This window comes from Oncorhynchus mykiss, chromosome 7, assembly GCF_013265735.2.
Source record: "Oncorhynchus mykiss isolate Arlee chromosome 7, USDA_OmykA_1.1, whole genome shotgun sequence".
Classification (NCBI taxonomy): domain Eukaryota; kingdom Metazoa; phylum Chordata; class Actinopteri; order Salmoniformes; family Salmonidae; genus Oncorhynchus; species Oncorhynchus mykiss.
Genome location: NC_048571.1, coordinates 10,246,106 through 10,271,676, shown reverse-complemented (window position 1 = coordinate 10,271,676; position 25,571 = coordinate 10,246,106). Strand labels below are relative to the sequence as shown.

The window sequence follows — 25,571 nt, the reverse complement described above, 5'->3', positions numbered from 1 at the left end:
ATCCCCTTTACTGAATGGAGCTGGGTGGGGAGAAACAATTTAATGCTGCTGTTGGGTTAAAGGATCTCTCTGCTAGGAGGCATTCCGGCTCAAACATACTCTCCAGTGGCTCAGAATCCCAGGTTTTTAGGAGCAACTGCGCAGCCATTGTGGATATGGTCCATAACTGGCCAGCCTGAGCCATCACACACAGCCATCCAAATCCATTACCCAGATGTTAGTAGAAAATATATGGGACCGTTCAGGAGGGACAGATTGACTGGGCTATTTTGAGCCGCCCAGGCAGCCGTTTGATAAGACTTATTGAAAAATGAAAGGCTCGGCGACCACTCCACGGCATTTGCATAGAGATGAGAATCAGAGCGGAGGCTCCTGTAATGGCTTACCTTCCACTGCCCTGGTTGAGAGGATGAGGGATGAGAACCGCACAGATCCAGTTCTCTGGACCAGTTCCAGTTCGATCTCTCTTGGACACCATCTTCTGATATTAGAAGGACTGGCTAAGAGGGTCTAGGTAGTGTTGAGTCAGTCTGATACAGATAGTGTAGTATGTACTTGATATTAGGACTGGCTAAGAGGGTCTAGGTAGGGTTGAGTCAGTCTGATACAGATAGTGTAGTAGGTATTATACTGAGGAATAACACGGGGTCTAGGTAGGGTTGAGTCAGTCTGATACAGATAGTGTAGTAGGTACTATACTGAGGAATAACACAGGGTCTAGGTAGGGTTGAGTCAGTCTGATACAGATAGTGTAGTAGGTATTATACTGAGGAATAACACAGGGTCTAGGTAGGGTTGAGTCAGTCTGATACAGATAGTGTAGTAGGTACTATACTGAGGAATAACACAGGGTCTAGGTAGTATGGAGTCAGTCTGATACAGATAGTGTAGTAGGTACTATACTGAGGAATAACACAGGGTCTAGGTAGGGTTGAGTCAGTCTGATACAGATAGTGTAGTAGGTATTATACTGAGGAATAACACGGGGTCTAGGTAGGGTTGAGTCAGTCTGATACAGATAGTGTAGTAGGTACTATACTGAGGAATAACACAGGGTCTAGGTAGTATGGAGTCAGTCTGATACAGATAGTGTAGTAGGTACTATACTGAGGAATAACACAGGGTCTAGGTAGTATGGAGTCAGTCTGATACAGATAGTGTAGTAGGTATTATACTGAGGAATAACACGGGGTCTAGGTAGGGTTGAGTCAGTCTGATACAGATAGTGTAGTAGGTACTATACTGAGGAATAACACAGGGTCTAGGTAGTATGGAGTCAGTCTGATACAGATAGTGTAGTAGGTATTATACTGAGGAATAACACGGGGTCTAGGTAGGGTTGAGTCAGTCTGATACAGATAGTGTAGTAGGTACTATACTGAGGAATAACACAGGGTCTAGGTAGGGTTGAGTCAGTCTGATACAGATAGTGTAGTAGGTATTATACTGACGAATAACACGGGGTCTAGGTAGGGTTGAGTCAGTCTGATACAGATAGTGTAGTAGGTATTATACTGAGGAATAACACAGGGTCTAGGTAGGGTTGAGTCAGTCTGATACAGATAGTGTAGTAGGTATTATACTGAGGAATAACACGGGGTCTAGGTAGGGTTGAGTCAGTCTGATACAGATAGTGTAGTAGGTACTTGATATTAGAAGGACTGGCTAAGAGGGTCTAGGTAGTGTTGAGTCAGTCTGATACAGATAGTGCAGTATGTACTTGATATTAGGACTGGCTAAGAGGGTCTAGGTAGGGTTGAGTCAGTCTGATACAGATAGTGTAGTAGGTATTATACTGAGGAATAACACGGGGTCTAGGTAGGGTTGAGTCAGTCTGATACAGATAGTGTAGTAGGTATTATACTGAGGAATAACACGGGGTCTAGGTAGGGTTGAGTCAGTCTGATACAGATAGTGTAGTATGTACTTGATATTAGGACTGGCTAAGAGGGTCTAGGTAGGGTTGAGTCAGTCTGATACAGATAGTGTAGTAGGTACTATACTGAGGAATAACATGGGGTCTAGGTAGTGTTGAGTCAGTATGATACAGCTAGTGTAGTAGGTACCATACTGAGGAATAACACGGGGTCTAGGGTTAAGTTGGATCTTAGAATGAACCCAAGAGATTGTTCTCATTCAAATGTGTCGTCTGTTTGATCTAAATCTAACTTCCTACGGTTGTTGATGAATTTCACCCTTCTCAGTGTGAAGCTGTTTCTTTTAAGCTTCATTGAATTAAATGGAATTTTGAATGGAACTGGAAGATGTGGACTAAAGCACCGTATTCCTTTCAGAACCCAATGAACTTCCCTAACCCCTCTGTCTCCTGTCTGTGGAGACCCTAACCCCTCTGTCTCCTGTCTGTGGAGACCCTAACCCCTCTGTCTCCTGTCTGTGGAGACCCTAACCCCTCTGTCTCCTGTCTGTGGAGACCCTAACCCCTCTGTCTCCTGTCTGTGGAGACCCTAACCCCTCTGTCTCCTGTCTGTGGAGACCCTAACCCCTCTGTCTCCTGTCTGTGGAGACCCTAACCCCTCGGTCTCCTGTCTGTGGAGACCCTAACCCCTCGGTCTCCTGTCTGTGGACACCCTAACCCCTCTGTCTCCTGTCTGTGGAGACCCTAACCCCTCTGTCTCCTGTCTGTGGAGACCCTAACCCCTCTGTCTCCTGTCTGTGGAGACCCTAACCCCTCTGTCTCCTGTCTGTGGAGACCCTAACCCCTCTGTCTCCTGTCTGTGGAGACCCTAACCCCTCTGTCTCCTGTCTGTGGAGACCCTAACCCCTCGGTCTCCTGTCTCTGGAGACCCTAACCCCTCGGTCTCCTGTCTGTGGAGACCCTAACCCCTCTGTCCCCTGTCTGTGGAGACCCTAACCCCTCTGTCCCCTGTCTGTGGAGACCCTAACCCCTCTGTCCCCTGTCTGTGGAGACCCTAACCCCTCTGTCCCCTGTCTGTGGAGACCCTAACCCCTCTGTCTCCTGTCTGTGGAGACCCTAACCCCTCTGTTCTCTGTGGCCTATCTAGGATGTAGTGCTGTACTGCCTGGAGAACGGGGTGTGTGACGTCAATCACCGTGACAACGCGGGCTACTGTGCGCTGCACGAGGCATGTGCACGTGGCTGGCTTGCTATCACTCAGCACCTGCTGGAGCACGGTGCCGACGTCAACTGTAGCGCCCAGGAAGGCACCAGGTAGACACACACACACACACACACACACTTAAGCATGGACACTCACTTTCTCTCTCACTAACACACAGGCCAGACATATGGACATGGACAATTGCCTTCCAAGGCTCTGTACATAACGCCAGTGTGTGTGTGTGTGGCGTGTCTGTCTCCCTCCCCCCCAGGCCCCTCCATGACGCGGTGGAGAATGACCATCTGGAAGTGGTCCGTCTGCTGCTGTCCTACGGAGCTGACCCAACCCTGGCTACGTACTCTGGCCGCAGCCTCCTCCGCATGACACACTCCCACGGCATGGAGGGATTCCTCTCTGGTAAGACTGCTTTAGAGATGGTGTGTGTGTGTGTTCCTCATCTGTGGGGGACACAGTATCATCCTCGGGAGTTGCACCGCGTTACCCCACTATCAGGTTACTTAGCAACAGCTGCAGAGGGGTCGTCCTCTAAGGGCTGGCCCTTGTGAGCGGTGCAGTGAGGGGGAGAGAGGTTGCCTGACGACTCAAACAGAATACTTCCACTGTTCTATGTTCACTACATACTTCAGTCTGAGACTGCCGTCAGGGAGGTCGTTGGTGGGGACGTCAGGGAGGTCGTTGGTGGGGACGTCAGGGAGGTCGTTGGTGGGGACGTCAGGGAGGTTGTTGGTGGGGACGTCAGGGAGGTCGTTGGTGGGGACGTCAGGGAGGTTGTTGGTGGGGACGTCAGGGAGGTCGTTGGTGGGGACGTCAGGGAGGTCGTTGGTGGGGACGTCAGGGAGGTTGTTGGTGGGGACGTCAGGGAGGTTGTTGGTGGGGACGTCAGGGAGGTCGTTGGTGGGTGCTGTCAGGGAGGTCGTTGTTGGGGACGTCAAAATGAGGGTTGTTGTACAAAACAAAGTCACCGGCGCTTGGATCATCGCTAACCAATCGGTGTATCAAAGCCAATGACGAATTTTCAAAACACGGCTTTGCCTACATGTGTTCTGGCTCTGGCCCAACACAGCAGTTTCTGGGGGCCAGGATAGGGACAGCCTCATTACACACACACACACACAAACACACAGACAGACACACACAGTTTAAATGGATGGTGAGGAGATATACCAAGGGGATGTAGAGGACAGCGTTCCATTGAGTGCTTGAGAGAACCGCAGTGAGCTAGCATCCCTCTCTCTCTCCCTTCCTCCCTCTCTCTCTCCTTCTCTTCCTCTCTCTCTCTCCCTCTCTTCCTCTCTCTCTCTCCCTCTCTTCCTCCCTCTCTCTCTCCCTCTCTCTCTCTCTTCCTCTCTCTCTTCCTCTTTCTCTCTTCCTCCCTCCCTCTCCCTCCCTCCCTCTCTCTCTCCCTCTCCCTCTCCCTATCTCTCTCCCTCTCTTCCTCTCTCTCTCTTCCTCTCTCTCTCTTCCTCCCTCTCCCTCCCTCTCTTCCTCTCTCCCTCCCTCTCTCCCTCTCTTCCTCCCTCCATCCGTTCTCCTCCCCGGCTATTTCAGGTCATTATTAATCAGCCCTGCTCTGGCGCACACACACACACAAACACACACACTCTCCCTCACACACACACACACACACACACACACACACTCCTCTTATACACACTCCAGCAGCGATTGCCAAACGGTGCCTAGTTCACTCCACTCACCTAACCTGATCTGTACTTCCCAGAGAGAGAGAGAAAACGCACAACATATCCAATTCATTTAGGCAAAAGGGGGGATTAGAATTTCCCCCTTCAGTTCAATTCCACGGTGGCCCACAGTGCTGCTTCAGCTCCAGCCCTCTCTGCCTCGCTCCACTCACTTTCACTAATCCTCAAGTGTTGATGAGTTGATACTATTTTACATAAGCCTGCCCACTAGGAACACCCCAGAACCCACTAGGAGCACTCCCTCCCTCCTTGTCCTCTCCGCTCCTCCCTCCCTGTCTTATCCTCCCTCTCCTCTCTCTTCCCTCTCTGGACTCTCCTCTCTCTCTTCCCTCCCTGGACTCTCCTCTCTCTTCCCTCCCTGGACTCTCCTCTCTCTCTCTTCCCTCCCTGGACTCTCCTCTCTCTCTCTTCCCTCCCTGGACTCTCCTCTCTCTTCCCTCTCTGGACTCTCCTCTCTCTCTTCCCTCCCTGGACTCTCCTCTCTCTCTCTTCCCTCCCTGGACTCTCCTCTCTCTCTTCCCTCTCTGGACTCTACTCTCTCTCTTCCCTCCCTGGACTCTACTCTCTCTCTTCCCTCCCTGGACTCTCCTCTCTCTCTTCCCTCCCTGGACTCTCCTCTCTCTCTTCCCTCCCTGGACTCTCCTCTCTCTCTTCCCTCCCTGGACTCTCCTCTCTCTCTTCCCTCTCTGGACTCTACTCTCTCTCTTCCCTCTCTGGACTCTCCTCTCTCTCTTCCCTCCCTGGACTCTCCTCTCTCTTCCCTCCCTGGACTCTCCTCTCGCTCCTCCCTCCCTGTCTTATCCTCCCTCTCCTCTCTCTTCCCTCTCTGGACTCTCCTCTCTCTCTCTTCCCTCCCTGGACTCTCCTCTCTCTCTTCCCTCTCTGGACTCTACTCTCTCTCTTCCCTCCCTGGACTCTCCTCTCTCTCTTCCCTCCCTGGACTCTCCTCTCTCTCTTCCCTCCCTGGACTCTCCTCTCTCTCTTCCCTCCCTGGACTCTCCTCTCTCTCTTCCCTCCCTGGACTCTCCTCTCTCTCTTCCCTCCCTGGACTCTCCTCTCTCTCTTCCCTCCCTGGACTCTCCTCTCTCTCTTCCCTCTCTGGACTCTACTCTCTCTCTTCCCTCTCTGGACTCTCCTCTCTCTCTTCCCTCCCTGGACTCTCCTCTCTCTTCCCTCCCTGGACTCTCCTCTCGCTCCTCCCTCCCTGTCTTATCCTCCCTCTCCTCTCTCTTCCCTCCCTGGACTCTCCTCTCTCTCTTCCCTCCCTGGACTCTCCTCTCTCTTCCCTCTCTGGACTCTCCTCTCTCTCTTCCCTCTCTGGACTCTCCTCTCTCTCTTCCCTCCCTGGACTCTCCTCTCTCTCTTCCCTCTCTGGACTCTACTCTCTCTCTTTCCTCCCTGGACTCTACTCTCTCTCTTCCCTCCCTGGACTCTCCTCTCTCTCTTCCCTCCCTGGACTCTCCTCTCTCTCTTCCCTCCCTGGACTCTCCTCTCCCTCTTCCCTCCCTGGACTCTCCTCTCTCTCTTCCCTCCCTGGACTCTCCTCTCTCTCTTCCCTCCCTGGACTCTCCTCTCTCTCTTCCCTCCCTGGACTCTCCTCTCTCTCTCTTCCCTCCCTGGACTCTCCTCTCTCTCTTCCCTCCCTGGACTCTCCTCTCTCTCTTCCCTCTCTGGACTCTACTCTCTCTCTTCCCTCCCTGGACTCTCCTCTCTCTCTTCCCTCCCTGGACTCTCCTCTCTCTCTTCCCTCCCTGGACTCTCCTCTCTCTCTCCCCTCCCTGGACTCTCCTCTCTCTCTTCCCTCCCTGGACTCTCCTCTCTCTCTTTCCTCCCTGGACTCTCCTCTCTCTCTCTTCCCTCTCTGGACTCTCCTCTCTCTCTCTTCCCTCTCTGGACTCTCCTCTCTCTCTCTTCCCTCTCTGGACTCTCCTCTCTCTCTCTTCCCTCTCTGGACTCTCCTCTCTCTCTCTTCCCTCTCTGGACTCTCCTCTCTCTCTCTTCCCTCTCTGGACTCTCCTCTCTCTCTTCCCTCTCTGGACTCTCCTCTCTCTCTTCCCTCTCTGGACTCTCCTCTCTCTCTTCCCTCCCTGGACTCTCCTCTCTCTCTTCCCTCCCTGGACTCTACTCTCTCTCTTCCCTCTCTGGACTCTCCTCTCTCCCTTCCCTCCCTGGATACTCCTCTCTCTCTCTCTCTGGAAGTATGGTGGTGATGTAACACAGAGGCGGTGTGTGTCGGTAGAGAGACGTATCTCCATTGACACACACACACTGCCCTGAGCGCTGAGTGCTGCAATATCGTGACCCACATTACCCAGGGAGAGGGGAGAGGAGGGGGCAGAAGGAGGGGTGGACGGGGGTAGCAATCAGAGCCAGGCACCTCTCTTTTCTTCTCTTCTCTGCTCTCCCTCGCTCCCTCTCTCCCTCCGCTCTCTTCCCCTAATCACCACTTCCCACTTAGCATTTAAAACGGCTGCTTCCCCCGCAAACCACAGAGCAGCACGGCCACAGAGCAGCACGGCCACAGAGCAGCACGGCCACAGAGCAGCACGGCCACAGAGCAGCACGGCCACAGAGCAGCACGGCCACAGAGCAGCACGGCCACAGAGCAGCACGGCCACAGAGCAGCACGGCCACAGAGCAGCACGGCCACTGAGCAGCACGGCCACAGAGCCAGCCTGTCATGTAGAGCTATGGGGAGCACAGTGCTCAGCTATACCCTGCTGACACACACACACACACACTGCAGAGAGGCATATATACAAGCCAGCACTAACAAATTAACACACTCAGTGGCGTTGCAGGGTAATAGCCTTCCTTCCGTGCTCTCGTTCCCTTCCTCTCTCCGTCTCAACTCCCAGGCTTTGTGTAAGACCACGTTAGAGACACGGCAAGCGCAAGGAAGCTAGAAACAGTGAGTGTGTGAAATAGAGAGAGTGAGTATGACTAAAAGACAGATGGAGGGAGCGTGAAGGGCTAGAGAGAGAGAAAGAAATATAGAGGGGGGGGTAGTGTGACAGAGAGAACTGGAACGAGGCTGAGCAAGCATGAAGGAGCTAGAGAGAGAATGAAAGATGGAGCGAGAGGAAGTAGAGAGAGAGAGAAGGGGAGCATGGTAAATCGGCAGGTTTGTCTGGATGTGCTGCCTGCCAGTCTGATTTCCACCTCCTCCCCCAATGTGTTCCCTCTCCCTGGGAGCTCTAATTCGCAGCTAGCACAACACACACTTTCTTACTTTCCTTCGCCTCGTTCTTTCTCTCTCCTTTCTCTCTGCATCTCCCTTTCCCTCTCTGCCTCTCCTTTCCCTCTCTGCCTCTCCCTTTCCCTCTCTGCCTCTCCCTTTCCCTCTCTGCCTCTCTCCTTTCCCTCTATGCCTCTCTCTCTCCTTTCCCTCTCTGCCTCTCCCTTTCCCTCTCTGCCTCTCCCTTTCCCTCTCTGCCTCTCCCTTTCCCTCTCTGCCGCTCTCCTTTCCCTCTATGCCTCTCTCTCTCCTTTCCCTCTCTGCCTCTCCCTTTCCCTCTCTGCCTCTCTCTCCTTTCCCTCTCTGCCTCTCCCTTTCCCTCTCTGCCTCTCCCTTTCCCTCTCTGCCTCTCCCTTTCCCTCTCTGCCTCTCCCTTTCCCTCTCTGCCGCTCTCCTTTCCCTCTCTGCCTCTCCCTTTCCCTCTCTGCCTCTCCCTTTCCCTCTCTGCCTCTCCCTTTCCCTCTCTGCCGCTCTCCTTTCCCTCTATGCCTCTCTCTCTCCTTTCCCTCTCTGCCTCTCTCTCTCCTTTCCCTCTCTGCCTCTCTCTCCTTTCCCTCTCTGCCTCTCTCTCCTTTCCCTCTCTGCCTCTCTCTCCTTTCCCTCTCCGCCTCTCTCTCCTTTCCCTCTCCGCCTCTCTCTCCTTTCCCTCTCTGCCTCTCTGTCTTTTCCCTCTCTGCCTCTCTGTCTTTTCCCTCTCTGCCTCTCTGTCTTTTCCCTCTCTGCCTCTCTCTCTTTTCCCTCTCTGCCTCTCTCTCTCCTTTCCCTCTCTGCCTCTCTCTCCTTTCCCTCTCTGCCTCTCTCTCCTTTCCCTCTCTGCCTCTCTCTCTTTTCCCTCTCTGCCTCTCTCTCCTTTCCCTCTCTGCCTCTCTCTCCTTTCCCTCTCTGCCTCTCTCCTTTCCCTCTCTCTCTTTCTCTGTCGTTCCGTGAGTTTTTTAATGAGGCTTAACTGCTGAATCCCTGAATGGCTGTAGCTGGCACAACACTCCCTTGCTGCCTCTGGCACTGCCACACTACCCACCCAACGCCAAGCCCCCGCACAGCTGCCCCCGCTCCCTGTGCGCAAACACACACACACACAAACACATACATAAACATACACACACACACACACACAGAATGCAAACATAGTGACCTGCTGTCCAAGCAGCCGGAGCCGTTTTTAAATGAACACTCGGTGGAGTGAACACCCGGTGATTTAAGTGTGTGTGTGTGTGTGAGAGCGTGCATGGCTCCCTAGCGGCTTTGAAGGCTCCCGAGTGGAATCTGATTAGAGATGCATGTCTGACACACACTGCCGTGCTCCGCCTGTTCCACCGTGAGGCAGAGTGAACAGGGAGGGCGGGGGGCCAGGGTGGGGGGCGGAGGCCAGGGTGGGGGGTGGGGGGCCAGGGTAGGGGGCGGGGGCCAGGGCGGGGGCCAGGTTGGGGGGCGGGGGCCAGGGTGGGGGGCCAGGTTGGAGGGTGGGGGGCCAGGTTGGGGGGTGGGGGGCCAGGGTGGGGGGCGGGGACAGGTTGGGGGGTGGGGGGCCAGGGTGGGGGGCGGGGGCCAGGTTGGGGGGTGGGGGGCCAGGGTGGGGGGCGGGGACAGGTTGGGGGGCAGGGACAGGTTGGGGGGTGGGGGGCCAGGGTGGGGGGCGGGGGCCAGGTTGGGGGGTGGGGGGCCAGGGCGGGGGCCAGGGTGGGGGGTGGGGGGCCAGGGTGGGGGGCGGGGACAGGTTGGGGGGTGGGGGGCCAGGGTGGGGGGCGGGGGCCAGGTTGGGGGGTGGGGGGCCAGGGTGGGGGGTGGGGGTCCAGGGTGGGGGGCGGGGACAGGTTGGGGGGTGGGGGGCCAGGGTGGGGGGCGGGGGCCAGGTTGGGGGGTGGGGGGCCAGGGTGGGGGGTGGGGTGGGGGGTGGGGGGCCAGGTTGGGGGGTGGGGGGCCAGGGTAGGTGGCGGGGGAAGGTTTATACGGCCTCTTTTCCTCTCATCTGCAGCAGCGGCTTTCTCTATCCTCTGTTTTTTCCTTTCTTTTTATCACTGTCTCTCACCAATGCAGAGCCAGACGTCTCTACAAAAATCTGCTTCTCTTTCTCTCATTCTCTCTCCTCTGTCCCTGTTTATAGCTGTACCGTGTCTCTCTCTCCTCTGTCCCTGTTTATAGCTGTACCGTGTCTCTGTCTCTCTCCTCTGTCCCTGTTTATAGCTGTACCGTGTCTCTGTCTCTCTCCTCTGTCCCTGTTTATAGCTGTACCGTGTCTCTCTCTCCTCTGTCCTTGTTTATAGCTGTACCGTGTCTCTCTCTCCTCTGTCCCTGTTTATAGCTGTACCGTGTCTCTCTCTCCTCTGTCCCTGTTTATAGCTGTACCGTGTCTCTCTCTCTGCTCTGTCCCTGTTTATAGCTGTACCGTGTCTCTCTCTCTGCTCTTTCCCTGTTTATAGCTGTACCGTGTCTCTCTCTCTCTGTCCCTGTTTATAGCTGTACTGTCTCTCTCTCTGCTCTGTCCCTGTTTATAGCTGTACCGTGTCTCTCTCTGCTCTGTCCCTGTTTATAGCTGTACCGTGTCTCTCTGCTCTGTCCCTGTTTATAGCTGTACCGTGTCTCTCTCTGCTCTGTCCCTGTTTATAGCTGTACCGTGTCTCTCTCTGCTCTGTCCCTGTTTATAGCTGTACCGTGTCTCTCTCTCTTTGGTCTGTCTCTGTTTATAGCTGTACCGTCTCTCTCTCTGCTCTGTCCCTGTTTATAGCTGTACCGTGTCTCTCTCTCTCTGGTCTGTCTCTGTTTATAGCTGTACCGTCTCTCTCTCTGCTCTGTCCCTGTTTATAGCTGTACCGTGTCTCTCTCTGCTCTGTCCCTGTTTATAGCTGTACCGTGTCTCTCTCTGCTCTGTCCCTGTTTATAGCTGTACTGTGTTTCTCTCTCTCTGCTCTGTCCCTGTTTATAGCTGTACCGTGTCTCTGTCTCTCTGCTCTGTCCCTGTTTATAGCTGTACCGTGTCTCTGTCTCTCTGCTCTGTCCCTGTTTATAGCTGTACCGTGTCTCTCTCTGCTCTGTCCATGTTTATAGCTGTACCGTGTCTCTCTCTGCTCTGTCCCTGTTTATAGCTGTACCGTGTCTCTCTCTGCTCTGTCCCTGTTTATAGCTGTACCGTGTCTCTCTCTGCTCTGTCCCTGTTTATAGCTGTACTGTGTCTCTCTCTCTCTGTCCCTGTTTATAGCTGTACCGTGTCTCTCTCTCTCTGTCCCTGTTTATAGCTGTACTGTGTCTCTCTCTCTCTGTCCCTGTTTATAGCTGTACCGTGTCTCTCTCTGCTCTGTCCCTGTTTATAGCTGTACTGTGTCTCTCTCTCTCTGTCCCTGTTTATAGCTGTACTGTGTCTCTCTCTCTCTGCTCTGTCCCTGTTTATAGCTGTACTGTGTCTCTCTCTGCTCTGTCCCTGTTTATAGCTGTACTGTGTCTCTCTCTCTCTGTCCCTGTTTATAGCTGTACCGTGTCTCTCTCTGCTCTGTCCCTGTTTATAGCTGTACTGTGTCTCTCTCTCTCTGTCCCTGTTTATAGCTGTACTGTGTCTCTCTCTCTCTGCTCTGTCCCTGTTTATAGCTGTACTGTGTCTCTCTCTCTCTGCTCTGTCCCTGTTTATAGCTGTACTGTGTCTCTCTCTCTCTGTCCCTGTTTATAGCTGTACCGTGTCTCTCTCTGCTCTGTCCCTGTTTATAGCTGTACTGTGTCTCTCTCTCTCTGTCCCTGTTTATAGCTGTACCGTGTCTCTCTCGCTCTGTCCCTGTTTATAGCTGTACTGTGTCTCTCTCTCTCTGTCCCTGTTTATAGCTGTACTGTGTCTCTCTCTGCTCTGTCCCTGTTTATAGCTGTACTGTGTCTCTCTCTCTGTCCCTGTTTATAGCTGTACTGTGTCTCTGTCTCTCTAGATTATTTTTCCGACCTGAAGGGGCGTGAAGACACTGACGAAGGCATCTACTGGGAGTTTTACGGCAGCGCCGTGTGTGGTGAGTACACACACACACACACACACACACACACACACACACACACACACACACACACACACACACACACACACACACAGAGAGAGAGAAAGGAGCAGCAGGAAGAAGACAGAGACCCTCAGGTAAATCTCTGTGGGAGTCTTCTCGGAGGAGACCAGCATTGATTCAGAAGGACAACATCAGAAAAAGAGAACAGTGGCTTCTCTTGTATCCGATAGATTTCCCCTCCCAGCTACGGAGCGAGCTACGCTTTTGTGCCTACCTCACCTCCTGCCTCCCTACTCTCCTGCTTACCTACTCTCCTGCCTACCTCCCCTCCTGCCTACCTCACCTCCTGCCTACCTACTCTCCTGCCTACCTACTCTCCTGCCTACCTACTCTCCTGCCTCCCTCCCCTCCTGCCTACCTCACCTCCTGCCTACCTACTCTCCTGCCTCCCTCCCCTCCTGCCTACCTCACCTCCTGCCTACCTACTCTCCTGCCTACCTCCCCTCCTGCCTACCTTCCCTCCTGCCTCCATTCTCTCCTGCCTACCTACTCTCCTGCCTCCCTCCCCTCCTGCCTACCTCCCCTCCTGCCTACCTACTCTCCTGCCTCCCTCCCCTCCTGCCTACCTCCCCTCCTGCCTACCTACTCTCCTGCCTACCTACTCTCCTGCCTACCTACTCTCCTGCCTACCTCCCCTCCTGCCGACCTCCCCTCCTGCCTACCTCCCCTCCTGCCTACCTCCCCTCCTGCCTACCTACTCTCCTGCCTACCTACTCTCCTGCCTACCTACTCTCCTGCCTCCCTCCCCTCCTGCCTACCTACTCTCCTGCCTCCCTCCCCTCCTGCCTACCTCCCCTCCTGCCTACCTCCCCTCCTGCCTACCTACTCTCCTGCCTACCTACTCTCCTGCCTCCCTACTCTCCTGCCTACCTCCCCTCCTGCCTACCTCCCCTCCTGCCTCCATTCTCTCCTGCCTACCTACTCTCCTGCCTACCTCCCCTCCTGCCGACCTCACCTCCTGTCTCCAAACCACAAGTTTCTCCCATGTATTGCTTACGATCAATATTGGTGGCCCATGTGGAAATCCAACTTGCAACCTTTGCATTGCCGACACCCACCGCGCTCCAACCAACTGAGATGTGTGGATCTCAATGCCACGCAGAAAGGTCTCTGGTTTTAACTAGTGATGCTATGGAGGTTTGAGCTCCAGAGAGACAAGGGGGTGGGGGGGGCTACTACAGAATGGGCCCCACTACAGCTGTTAAGAAAGCAAATTCCCTCCTCTCTATCCTCCTCTCCCACTCCCTCTATCCTCCTCTCTCCACTCCCTCTATCCTCCTCTCTCCACTCCCTCTATCCTCCTCTCTCACTCCCTCTATCCTCCTTACTCCCTCTATCCTCCTCTCTCCCTCCCTCTATCCTCCTCTCCCACTACCCCTATCCTCCTCTCTACACTCCCTCTATCCTCCTCTCTCACTCCCTCTATCCTCCCATCTCCACTCCCTCTATCCTCCTCTCTCCACTCCCTCTATCCTCCTCTCTCCACTCCCTCTATCCTCCTCCTGATTTCCACCTCTCTCCACTCCTTCTATTCTCTCCTTCTATCCTCTCCCTCTACCCTCATCTCCCTCTACCCTCTCCACACCCTCTATCCTCTCCCTCTATCCTCCCTTCTCCACTCCCTCTATCCTCACCTCTCCGCTCCCTCTATCCTCCCCTCTCCACTCCCTTTATCCTCTCCACTCCCTCTATCTTCTCCACTCCCTTTATCCTCTCCACTCCCTCTATCTTCTCCACTCCCTCTATCCTCTCCAGTCTCTCTATCCACATCTATCCTCCTCTCTCCATTCCCTCTATCCTCCACTCCCTCTATCCTCCCCTCCCTCTATCCTCCCCTCTCCGCTCCCTCTTTCCTCCCCTCTCCGCTCCTTCTACCCTCCCCTCTCCCTCTATCCTCTCCACTCCCTCTATCCTCCCCTCTCCACTCCCTCTATCCTCCCCTCTCCACTACCTCTATCATCCTCTCTCCACTCCCTCTACCCTCTCCACGTCCTCTATCCTCTCCCTCTACCGTCCCCTCTCCACTCCCTCTATCCTCCCCTCTCCACTCCCTCTATCCTCCCCTCTCCACTCCCTCTATCCTCGCCCTCTATCCTTTCCCTCTATCCACTCACTATTTCCACCTCTCTCCACTCCTTCTATTCTCTCCCTCTATCCTCTCCCTCTATCCTCCTCTCCCTCTCCACGCCCTCTATCCTCTCCCTCTACCCTCCCCTCTCTACTCCCTCTACCCTCGCCTCTCCACTCCCTCTACCCTCCCCTCTCCACTCCCTCTATCCTCTCCCTCTATCCTTTCCCTCTCTCCACTCACTCTATCCTCCTCTCTCCACACCCTCTATCCTCTCCCTCTACCCTCCCTTCTCTACTCCCTCTACCCTCCCCTCTCCACTCCCTCTATCCTCCCTCTACCCTCCCCTCTCCACTCCCTCTATCCTCTCCCTCTATCCTTTCCCTCTCTCCACTCACTCTATCCACCTCTCTCCACTCCCTCTATCGTCCTCTATCCTCCTCTCGCCACTCTCTCATCCTCCTCTCGCCACTCTCTCATCCTCCTCTCGCCACTCTCTCCATCCTCCTCTCTCCACTCCCGCTATCCTTTCCCTCTCTCCACTCCCTCTATCCACTCCCTCTATCCTCCTCTCTCCACTCCCTCTATCCTCCTCTCTCCACTCCCTCTATCCTCCCCTCTCCAATCCCTCTACCCTCCCTCTATCCTCTCCCTCTATCCTTTCCCTCTCTCCACTCACTCTATCCACCTCTCTCCACTCCCTCTATGCTCTCCCTCGATCCTCCCCTCTCCGCTCCCTCTATCCTCTCCACTCCCTCTACCCTCTCCACTCCCTATATCCTCTCCCTCTATCCTTTACCCTCCCCTCTCCACTCCCTCTATCCTCCCCTCTCCACTCCCTCTATCCTCCTCTCTCCACTCCCTCTATCCTCCCCTCTCCACTCCCTCTATCCTCCCCTCTCCACTCCCTCTATGCTCCACTCCCTCTATCCTCCCATCTCCACTCCCTCTATTCTCCTCTCTCCACTCCCTCTATCCTCCTCTCTCCACTCCCTCTATCCTCCACTCCCTCTATCCTCCCCTCTCCACTCCCTCAATCCTCCTCTCCCACTCCCTCTATCCTCCTCTCTCCACTCCCTCTGTCCTCCTCTCTCCACTCCCTCTGTCCTCCTCTCTCCACTCCCTCTATCCTCCTCTCTCCACTCCCTCTATCCTCCTCTCTCCACTCCCTCTATCCTCTCCTCTCCACTCCCTCTATCCTCCACTCCCTCTATCCTCCCATCTGCACTCCCTCTATCCTCCCCTCTCCACTCCCTCTATCCTCCTCTCTCCACTCCCTCTATCCTCCCCTCTCCACTCCCTCTATCCTCCCCTCTCCACTCCCTCTATGCTCCACTCCCTCTATCCTCCCATCTCCACTCCCTCTATTCTCCTCTCTCCACTCCCTCTATCCTCCTCTCTCCACTCCCTCTATCCTCCTCTCTCCACTCCCTCTATCCTCCCCTCTCCACTCCCTCTATCCTCTCCTCTCCACTCCCTCTATCCTCCCATCTCCACTCCCTCTATCCTCCCCTCTCCACTCCCTCTATCCTCCTCTCTCCACTCCCTCTATCCTCCCCTCTCCACTCCCTCTATCCTCCCCTCTCCACTCCCTCTATGCTCCACTCCCTCTATCCTCCCATCTCCACTCCCTCTATTCTCCTCTCTCCACTCCCTCTATCCTCCTCTCTCCACTCCCTCTATCCTCCTCTCTCCACTCCCTCTATCCTCCCCTCTCCACTCCCTCTATCCTCTCCTCTCCACTCCCTCTATCCTCCCATCTCCACTCCCTCTATCCTCCCCTCTCCACTCCCTCTATCCTCCTCTCTCCACTCCCTCTATCCTCCTCTCTCCACTCCCTCTATCCTCCCCTCTCCACTCCCTCTATCCTCCACTCCCTCTATCCTCGCCTCTCCACTCCCTCTATCCTCCTCTCCCACTCCCTCTACCCTCTCCACTCCCTATATCCTCTCCCTCTATCCTCTATCCTCCCCTCTCCACTCCCTCTATCCTCCCATCTCCACTCCCTCTATCCTCCACTCCCTCTATCCTCGCCTCTCCACTCCCTCTATCCTCCTCTCCCACTCCCTCTATCCTCCTCTCCCACTCCATCTATCCTCCCCTCTCCACTCCCTCTATCCTCCCCTCTCCACTCCCTCTATCCTCCACTCCCTCTATCCTCGCCTCTCCACTCCCTCTATCCTCCCCTCTCCACTCCCTCTATCCTCCCCTCTCCACTCCGTCTATCCTCCCCTCTCCACTCCTCTATCCTCTCCAGTCTCTCTATCCACCTCTATCCTCCTCTCTCCACTCCCTCTATCCTCCCCTCCCTCTATCCTCCCCTCTCCGCTCCCTCTATCCTCCCCTCTCCGCACCCTCTATCCTCCCCTCTCCGCACCCTCTATCCTCCCCTCTCCACTCCATCTATCCTCCCCTCTCCACTCCCTCTATCATCTCCAGTCTCTCTATCCACCTCTATCCTCCTCTCTCCACTCCCTCTATCCTCCCCTCCCTCTATCCTCCCCTCTCCTATCCCTCTATCCTCCCCTCTCCGCTCCCTCTATCCTCCCCTCTCCGCTCCCTCTATCCTCACCTCTCCTCTCCCTCTCCGCTCCCTCTATCCTCCCCTCTCCACTCCCTCTATCCTCACCTCTCCGCTCCCTCTATCCTCCCCTCTCCACTCCCTCTATCTTCTCCACTCCCTCTATCCTCTCCAGTCTCTCTATCCACCTCTATCCTCCTCTCTCCACTCCCTCTATCCTCCCCTCCCTCTATCCTCCCCTCTCCGCTCCCTCTTTCCTCCCCTCTCCGCTCCTTCTACCCTCCCCTCTCCCTCTATCCTCTCCACTCCCTCTATCCTCCCCTCTCCACTCCCTCTATCCTCCCCTCTCCACTACCTCTATCATCCTCTCTCCACTCCCTCTACCCTCTCCACGTCCTCTATCCTCTCCCTCTACCGTCCCCTCTCCACTCCCTCTATCCTCCCCTCTCCACTCCCTCTATCCTCCCCTCTCCACTCCCTCTATCCTCTCCCTCTATCCTTTCCCTCTATCCACTCACTATTTCCACCTCTCTCCACTCCTTCTATTCTCTCCCTCTATCCTCTCCCTCTATCCTCCTCTCCCTCTCCACGCCCTCTATCCTCTCCCTCTACCCTCCCCTCTCTACTCCCTCTACCCTCGCCTCTCCACTCCCTCTATCCTCCTTTCTCCACTCCCTCTACCCTCCCCTCTCCACTCCCTCTATCCTCTCCCTCTATCCTTTCCCTCTCTCCACTCACTCTATCCTCCTCTCTCCACACCCTCTATCCTCTCCCTCTACCCTCCCTTCTCTACTCCCTCTACCCTCCCCTCTCCACTCCCTCTATCCTCCCTCTACCCTCCCCTCTCCACTCCCTCTATCCTCTCCCTCTATCCTTTCCCTCTCTCCACTCACTCTATCCACCTCTCTCCACTCCCTCTATCGTCCTCTATCCTCCTCTCGCCACTCTCTCATCCTCCTCTCGCCACTCTCTCATCCTCCTCTCGCCACTCTCTCCATCCTCCTCTCTCCACTCCCGCTATCCTTTCCCTCTCTCCACTCCCTCTATCCACTCCCTCTATCCTCCTCTCTCCACTCCCTCTATCCTCCTCTCTCCACTCCCTCTATCCTCCCCTCTCCAATCCCTCTACCCTCCCTCTATCCTCTCCCTCTATCCTTTCCCTCTCTCCACTCACTCTATCCACCTCTCTCCACTCCCTCTATGCTCTCCCTCGATCCTCCCCTCTCCGCTCCCTCTATCCTCTCCACTCCCTCTACCCTCTCCACTCCCTATATCCTCTCCCTCTATCCTTTACCCTCCCCTCTCCACTCCCTCTATCCTCCCCTCTCCACTCCCTCTATCCTCCTCTCTCCACTCCCTCTATCCTCCCCTCTCCACTCCCTCTATCCTCCCCTCTCCACTCCCTCTATGCTCCACTCCCTCTATCCTCCCATCTCCACTCCCTCTATTCTCCTCTCTCCACTCCCTCTATCCTCCTCTCTCCACTCCCTCTATCCTCCACTCCCTCTATCCTCCCCTCTCCACTCCCTCAATCCTCCTCTCCCACTCCCTCTATCCTCCTCTCTCCACTCCCTCTGTCCTCCTCTCTCCACTCCCTCTGTCCTCCTCTCTCCACTCCCTCTATCCTCCTCTCTCCACTCCCTCTATCCTCCTCTCTCCACTCCCTCTATCCTCTCCTCTCCACTCCCTCTATCCTCCACTCCCTCTATCCTCCCATCTCCACTCCCTCTATTCTCCTCTCTCCACTCCCTCTATCCTCCTCTCTCCACTCCCTCTATCCTCCTCTCTCCACTCCCTCTATCCTCCCCTCTCCACTCCCTCTATCCTCTCCTCTCCACTCCCTCTATCCTCCCATCTCCACTCCCTCTATCCTCCCCTCTCCACTCCCTCTATCCTCCTCTCTCCACTCCCTCTATCCTCCCCTCTCCACTCCCTCTATCCTCCCCTCTCCACTCCCTCTATGCTCCACTCCCTCTATCCTCCCATCTCCACTCCCTCTATTCTCCTCTCTCCACTCCCTCTATCCTCCTCTCTCCACTCCCTCTATCCTCCTCTCTCCACTCCCTCTATCCTCCCCTCTCCACTCCCTCTATCCTCTCCTCTCCACTCCCTCTATCCTCCCATCTCCACTCCCTCTATCCTCCCCTCTCCACTCCCTCTATCCTCCTCTCTCCACTCCCTCTATCCTCCTCTCTCCACTCCCTCTATCCTCCCCTCTCCACTCCCTCTATCCTCCACTCCCTCTATCCTCGCCTCTCCACTCCCTCTATCCTCCTCTCCCACTCCCTCTACCCTCTCCACTCCCTATATCCTCTCCCTCTATCCTCTATCCTCCCCTCTCCACTCCCTCTATCCTCCCATCTCCACTCCCTCTATCCTCCACTCCCTCTATCCTCGCCTCTCCACTCCCTCTATCCTCCTCTCCCACTCCCTCTATCCTCCTCTCCCACTCCATCTATCCTCCCTTCTCCACTCCCTCTATCCTCCCCTCTCCACTCCCTCTATCCTCCACTCCCTCTATCCTCGCCTCTCCACTCCCTCTATCCTCCCCTCTCCACTCCCTCTATCCTCCCCTCTCCACTCCGTCTATCCTCCCCTCTCCACTCCTCTATCCTCTCCAGTCTCTCTATCCACCTCTATCCTCCTCTCTCCACTCCCTCTATCCTCCCCTCCCTCTATCCTCCCCTCTCCGCTCCCTCTATCCTCCCCTCTCCGCACCCTCTATCCTCCCCTCTCCGCACCCTCTATCCTCCCCTCTCCACTCCATCTATCCTCCCCTCTCCACTCCCTCTATCATCTCCAGTCTCTCTATCCACCTCTATCCTCCTCTCTCCACTCCCTCTATCCTCCCCTCCCTCTATCCTCCCCTCTCCTATCCCTCTATCCTCCCCTCTCCGCTCCCTCTATCCTCCCCTCTCCGCTCCCTCTATCCTCACCTCTCCTCTCCCTCTCCGCTCCCTCTATCCTCCCCTCTCCACTCCCTCTATCCTCACCTCTCCGCTCCCTCTATCCTCCCCTCTCCACTCCCTCTATCTTCTCCACTCCCTCTATCCTCTCCAGTCTCTCTATCCACCTCTATCCTCCTCTCTCCACTCCCTCTATCCTCCACTCCTTCTATCATCTCCAGTCTCTCTATCCACCTCTATCCTCCTCTCTCCACTCCCTCTATCCTCCCCTCCCTCTATCCTCCCCTCTCCTATCCCTCTATCCTCCCCTCTCCGCTCCCTCTATCCTCCCCTCTCCGCTCCCTCTATCCTCACCTCTCCTCTCCCTCTCCGCTCCCTCTATCCTCCCCTCTCCACTCCCTCTATCCTCACCTCTCCGCTCCCTCTATCCTCCCCTCTCCACTCCCTCTATCTTCTCCACTCCCTCTATCCTCTCCAGTCTCTCTATCCACCTCTATCCTCCCCTCTCCGCTCCCTCTTTCCTCCCCTCTCCGCTCCTTCTACCCTCCCCTCTCCCTCTATCCTCTCCACTCCCTCTATCCTCCCCTCTCCACTCCCTCTATCCTCCCCTCTCCGCTCCCTCTATCCTCCCCTCTCCACTCCCTCTATCCTCACCTCTCCGCTCCCTCTACCCTCCCCTCTCCACTCCCTCTATCCTCCTCTCTCCACTCCTTCTACCCTCCCCTCTCTACTCCCTCTACCCTCCCCTCTCCACTCCCTCTATCCTCCCCTCTCCACTCCCTCTATCCTCTCCAGTCTCTCTATCCACCTCTATCCTCCTCTCTCCACTCCCTCTATCCTCCACTCCCTCTATCCTCCCCTCCCTCTATCCTCCCCTCTCCGCTCCCTCTTTCCTCCCCTCTCCGCTCCCTCTTTCCTCCCCTCTCCGCTCCTTCTACCCTCCCCTCTCCCTCTATCCTCTCCACTCCCTCTATCCTCCCCTCTCCACTCCCTCTATCCTCCCCTCTCCACTACCTCTATCCTCCTCTCTCCACTCCCTCTACCCTCTCCACGTCCTCTATCCTCTCCCTCTACCCTCCCCTCTCCACTCCCTCTATCCTCCTCTCTCCACTTCTTCTACCCTCCCCTCTCTACTCCCTCTACCCTCCCCTCTCCACTCCCTCTATCCTCCCCTCTCCACTCCCTCTATCTTCTCCACTCCCTCTATCCTCTCCAGTCTCTCTATCCACCTCTATCCTCCTCTCTCCACTCCCTCTATCCTCCACTCCCTCTATCCTCCCCTCCCTCTATCCTCCCCTCTCCGCTCCCTCTTTCCTCCCCTCTCCGCTCCTTCTACCCTCCCCTCTCCCTCTATCCTCTCCACTCCCTCTATCCTCCCCTCTCCACTCCCTCTATCCTCCCCTCTCCACTACCTCTATCCTCCTCTCTCCACTCCCTCTACCCTCTCCACGTCCTCTATCCTCTCCCTCTACCCTCCCCTCTCCACTCCCTCTATCCTCCTCTCTCCACTCCCTCTACCCTCCCCTCTCCGCTCCCTCTATCCTCCCCTCTCCACTCCCTCTATCCTCTCCAGTCTCTCTATCCACCTCTATCCTCCTCTCTCCACTCCCTCTATCCTCCACTCCCTCTATCCTCCACTCCCTCTATTCTCTCCACTCCCTCTATCCTCTCCAGTCTCTCTATCCACCTCTATCCTCCTCTCTCTACTCCCTCTATCCTCCCCTCCCTCTCTCCTCCCCTCTCCGCTCCCTCTATCCTCCCCTCTCCACTCCCTCTATCCTCCCCTCTCCACTCCCTCTATCCTCCCCTCTCCACTCCCTCTATCCTCAACTCCCTCTATCCTCGCCTCTCCACTCCCTCTATCCTCCTCTCCCACTCCCTCTATCCTCCTCTCCCACTCCATCTATCCTCCTCTCCCACTCCCTCTATCCTATTCTCTCCACTCCCTCTATCCTCCCCTCTCCACTCCCTCTATCCTCCCCTCTCCACTCCCTCTATCCTCCCCTCTCCACTCCGTCTATCCTCCCCTCTCCACTCCCTCTATCCTCTCCAGTCTCTCTATCCACCTCTATCCTCCTCTCTCCACTCCCTCTATCCTCCACTCCCTCTATCCTCCCCTCCCTCTATCCTCCCCTCTCCGCTCCCTCTTTCCTCCCCTCTCCGCTCCTTCTACCCTCCCCTCTCCCTCTATCCTCTCCACTCCCTCTATCCTCCCCTCTCCACTCCCTCTATCCTCCCCTCTCCACTACCTCTATCCTCCTCTCTCCACTCCCTCTACCCTCTCCACGTCCTCTATCCTCTCCCTCTACCCTCCCCTCTCCACTCCCTCTATCCTCCTCTCTCCACTCCCTCTACCCTCCCCTCTCCGCTCCCTCTATCCTCCCCTCTCCACTCCCTCTATCCTCTCCAGTCTCTCTATCCACCTCTATCCTCCTCTCTCCACTCCCTCTATCCTCCACTCCCTCTATCCTCCACTCCCTCTATTCTCTCCACTCCCTCTATCCTCTCCAGTCTCTCTATCCACCTCTATCCTCCTCTCTCCACTCCCTCTATCCTCCCCTCCCTCTCTCCTCCCCTCTCCGCTCCCTCTATCCTCCCCTCTCCACTCCCTCTATCCTCCCCTCTCCACTCCCTCTATCCTCCCCTCTCCACTACCTCTATCCTCCTCTCTCCACTTCCTCTATACTCTCCCTCTACCCTCCCCTCTCCACGCCCTCTATCCTCCTCTCTCCACTCCCTCTACCCTCCCCTCTCCACTCCCTCTATCCTCTCCCTCTATCCTTTCCCTCTCTCCACTCATTCTATTCTCCTCTCCCACTCCCTCTACCCTCTCCACTCCCTATATCCTCTCCCTCTATCCTCTATCCTCCCCTCTCCACTCCCTCTATCCTCCCATCTCCACTCCCTCTATCCTCCACTCCCTCTATCCTCGCCTCTCCACTCCCTCTATCCTCCTCTCCCACTCCCTCTATCCTCCTCTCCCACTCCATCTATCCTCCCCTCTCCACTCCCTCTATCCTCCCCTCTCCACTCCCTCTATCCTCCACTCCCTCTATCCTCGCCTCTCCACTCCCTCTATCCTCCCCTCTCCACTCCCTCTATCCTCCCCTCTCCACTCCCTCTATCCTCCCCTCTCCACTCCGTCTATCCTCCACTCCTCTATCCTCTCCAGTCTCTCTATCCACCTCTATCCTCCTCTCTCCACTCCCTCTATCCTCCCCTCCCTCTATCCTCCCCTCTCCGCTCCCTCTATCCTCCCCTCTCTGCACCCTCTATCCTCCCCTCTCCGCACCCTCTATCCTCCCCTCTCCACTCCATCTATCCTCCCCTCTCCACTCCCTCTATCATCTCCAGTCTCTCTATCCACCTCTATCCTCCTCTCTCCACTCCCTCTATCCTCCCCTCCCTCTATCCTCCCCTCTCCGCTCCATCTATCCTCCCCTCTCCACTCCCTCTATCCTCCCCTCTCCACTCCCTCTATCCTCCCCTCCCTCTATCCTCCCCTCTCCTATCCCTCTATCCTCCCCTCTCCGCTCCCTCTATCCTCCCCTCTCCGCTTCCTCTATCCTCACCTCTCCTCTCCCTCTCCGCTCCCTCTATCCTCCCCTCTCCACTCCCTCTATCCTCACCTCTCCGCTCCCTCTATCCTCCCCTCTCCACTCCCTCTATCTTCTCCACTCCCTCTATCCTCTCCAGTCTCTCTATCCACCTCTATCCTCCTCTCTCCACTCCCTCTATCCTCCACTCCCTCTATCCTCCCCTCCCTCTATCCTCCCCTCTCCGCTCCCTCTTTCCTCCCCTCTCCGCTCCCTCTTTCCTCCCCTCTCCGCTCCTTCTACCCTCCCCTCTCCCTCTATCCTCTCCACTCCCTCTATCCTCCCCTCTCCACTCCCTCTATCCTCCCCTCTCCACTACCTCTATCCTCCTCTCTCCACTCCCTCTACCCTCTCCACGTCCTCTATCCTCTCCCTCTACCCTCCCCTCTCCACTCCCTCTATCCTCCTCTCTCCACTCCTTCTACCCTCCCCTCTCTACTCCCTCTACCCTCCCCTCTCCACTCCCTCTATCCTCCCCTCTCCACTCCCTCTATCTTCTCCACTCCTCTATCCTCTCCAGTCTCTCTATCCACCTCTATCCTCCTCTCTCCACTCCCTCTATCCTCCACTCCCTCTATCCTCCCCTCCCTCTATCCTCCCCTCTCCGCTCCCTCTTTCCTCCCCTCTCCGCTCCTTCTACCCTCCCCTCTCCCTCTATCCTCTCCACTCCCTATATCCTCCCCTCTCCACTCCCTCTATCCTCCCCTCTCCACTCCCTCTATCCTCTCCCTCTATCCTTTCCCTCTCTCCACTCATTCTATTCTCCTCTCTCCACTCCCTCTACCCTCTCCACACCCTCTATCCTCTCCCTCTACCCTTCCTTCTCTACTCCCTCTACCCTCCCCTCTCCACTCCCTCTATCCTCCCCTCTCCCCTCCCTCTACCCTCCCCTCTCCACTCCCTCTCCCTCTATCCTTTCCCTCTCTCCACTCACTCTATCCACCTCTCTCCACTCCCTCTATCGTCCTCTATCCTCCTCTCGCCACTCTCTCCATCCTCCTCTCTCCACTCCCGCTATCCTTTCCCTCTCTCCACTCCCTCTATCCACTCCCTCTATCCTCCTCTCTCCACTCCCTCTATCCTCCTCTCTCCACTCCCTCTATCCTCCTCTCTCCACTCCCTCTATCCTCCCCTTCCACTCCCTCTACCCTCCCTCTATCCTCTCCCTCTATCCTTTCCCTCTCTCCACTCACTCTATCCACCTCTCTCCACTCCCTCTATCCTCTCCCTCTAACCTCCCCTCTCCACTCCCTCTACCCTCCCCTCTCCACTCCTTCTATCCTCCCCTCTCCTCTCGCTCTATCCTCTCCCTCTATCCTTTCCCTCTCTCCACTCACTCTATCCTCCTCTCTCCACTCCCTCTACCCTCTCCACACCCTCTATCCTCTCCCTCTACCCTCCCTCTATCCTCTCCCTCTATCCTTTCCCTCTCTCCCCTCCCTCTATCCTCCCCTCTCCGCTCCCTCTTTCCTCCCCTCTCCGCTCCTTCTACCCTCCCCTCTCCCTCTATCCTCTCCACTCCCTCTATCCTCCCCTCTCCACTCCCTCTATCCTCCCCTCTCCACTCCCTCTATCCTCTCCCTCTATCCTTTCCCTCTCTCCACTCATTCTATTCTCCTCTCTCCACTCCCTCTACCCTCTCCACACCCTCTATCCTCTCCCTCTACCCTTCCTTCTCTACTCCCTCTACCCTCCCCTCTCCACTCCCTCTATCCTCCCCTCTCCCCTCCCTCTACCCTCCCCTCTCCACTCCCTCTCCCTCTATCCTTTCCCTCTCTCCACTCACTCTATCCACCTCTCTCCACTCCCTCTATCGTCCTCTATCCTCCTCTCGCCACTCTCTCCATCCTCCTCTCTCCACTCCCGCTATCCTTTCCCTCTCTCCACTCCCTCTATCCACTCCCTCTATCCTCCTCTCTCCACTCCCTCTATCCTCCTCTCTCCACTCCCTCTATCCTCCTCTCTCCACTCCCTCTATCCTCCCCTTCCACTCCCTCTACCCTCCCTCTATCCTCTCCCTCTATCCTTTCCCTCTCTCCACTCACTCTATCCACCTCTCTCCACTCCCTCTATCCTCTCCCTCTAACCTCCCCTCTCCACTCCCTCTACCCTCCCCTCTCCACTCCTTCTATCCTCCCCTCTCCTCTCGCTCTATCCTCTCCCTCTATCCTTTCCCTCTCTCCACTCACTCTATCCTCCTCTCTCCACTCCCTCTACCCTCTCCACACCCTCTATCCTCTCCCTCTACCCTCCCTTCTCTACTCCCTCTACCCTCCCCTCTCCACTCCCTCTATCCTCCCCTCTCCCCTCCCTCTACCCTCCCCTCTCCACTCCCTCTATCCTCTCCCTCTATCCTCCTCTCTCCACTCCCTCTATCATCCCCTTCCACTCCCTCTACCCTCCCTCTATC

General features: G+C 56.0%; 1 protein-coding gene across 4 annotated transcripts in view; it reads left to right on the top strand.

Annotated features, from left to right (window-relative positions):
• Positions 1-12,339, top strand: part of LOC118965242 (BCL-6 corepressor-like) — a 66,247-nt gene extending 53,908 nt beyond the window's left edge. For all 4 annotated transcript variants that reach the window (XM_036982492.1, XM_036982493.1, XM_036982491.1 and 1 more), the window contains 3 exons: positions 3,024-3,190; positions 3,352-3,497; positions 11,945-12,339. In XM_036982492.1, the coding sequence (XP_036838387.1) occupies positions 3,024-3,190; positions 3,352-3,497; positions 11,945-12,186 (555 nt within the window). In that variant the 3' untranslated portion in view covers positions 12,187-12,339. The remainder of the gene's footprint in view (positions 1-3,023; positions 3,191-3,351; positions 3,498-11,944) is intronic.
• Positions 12,340-25,571: the final 13,232 nt, after the last annotated feature.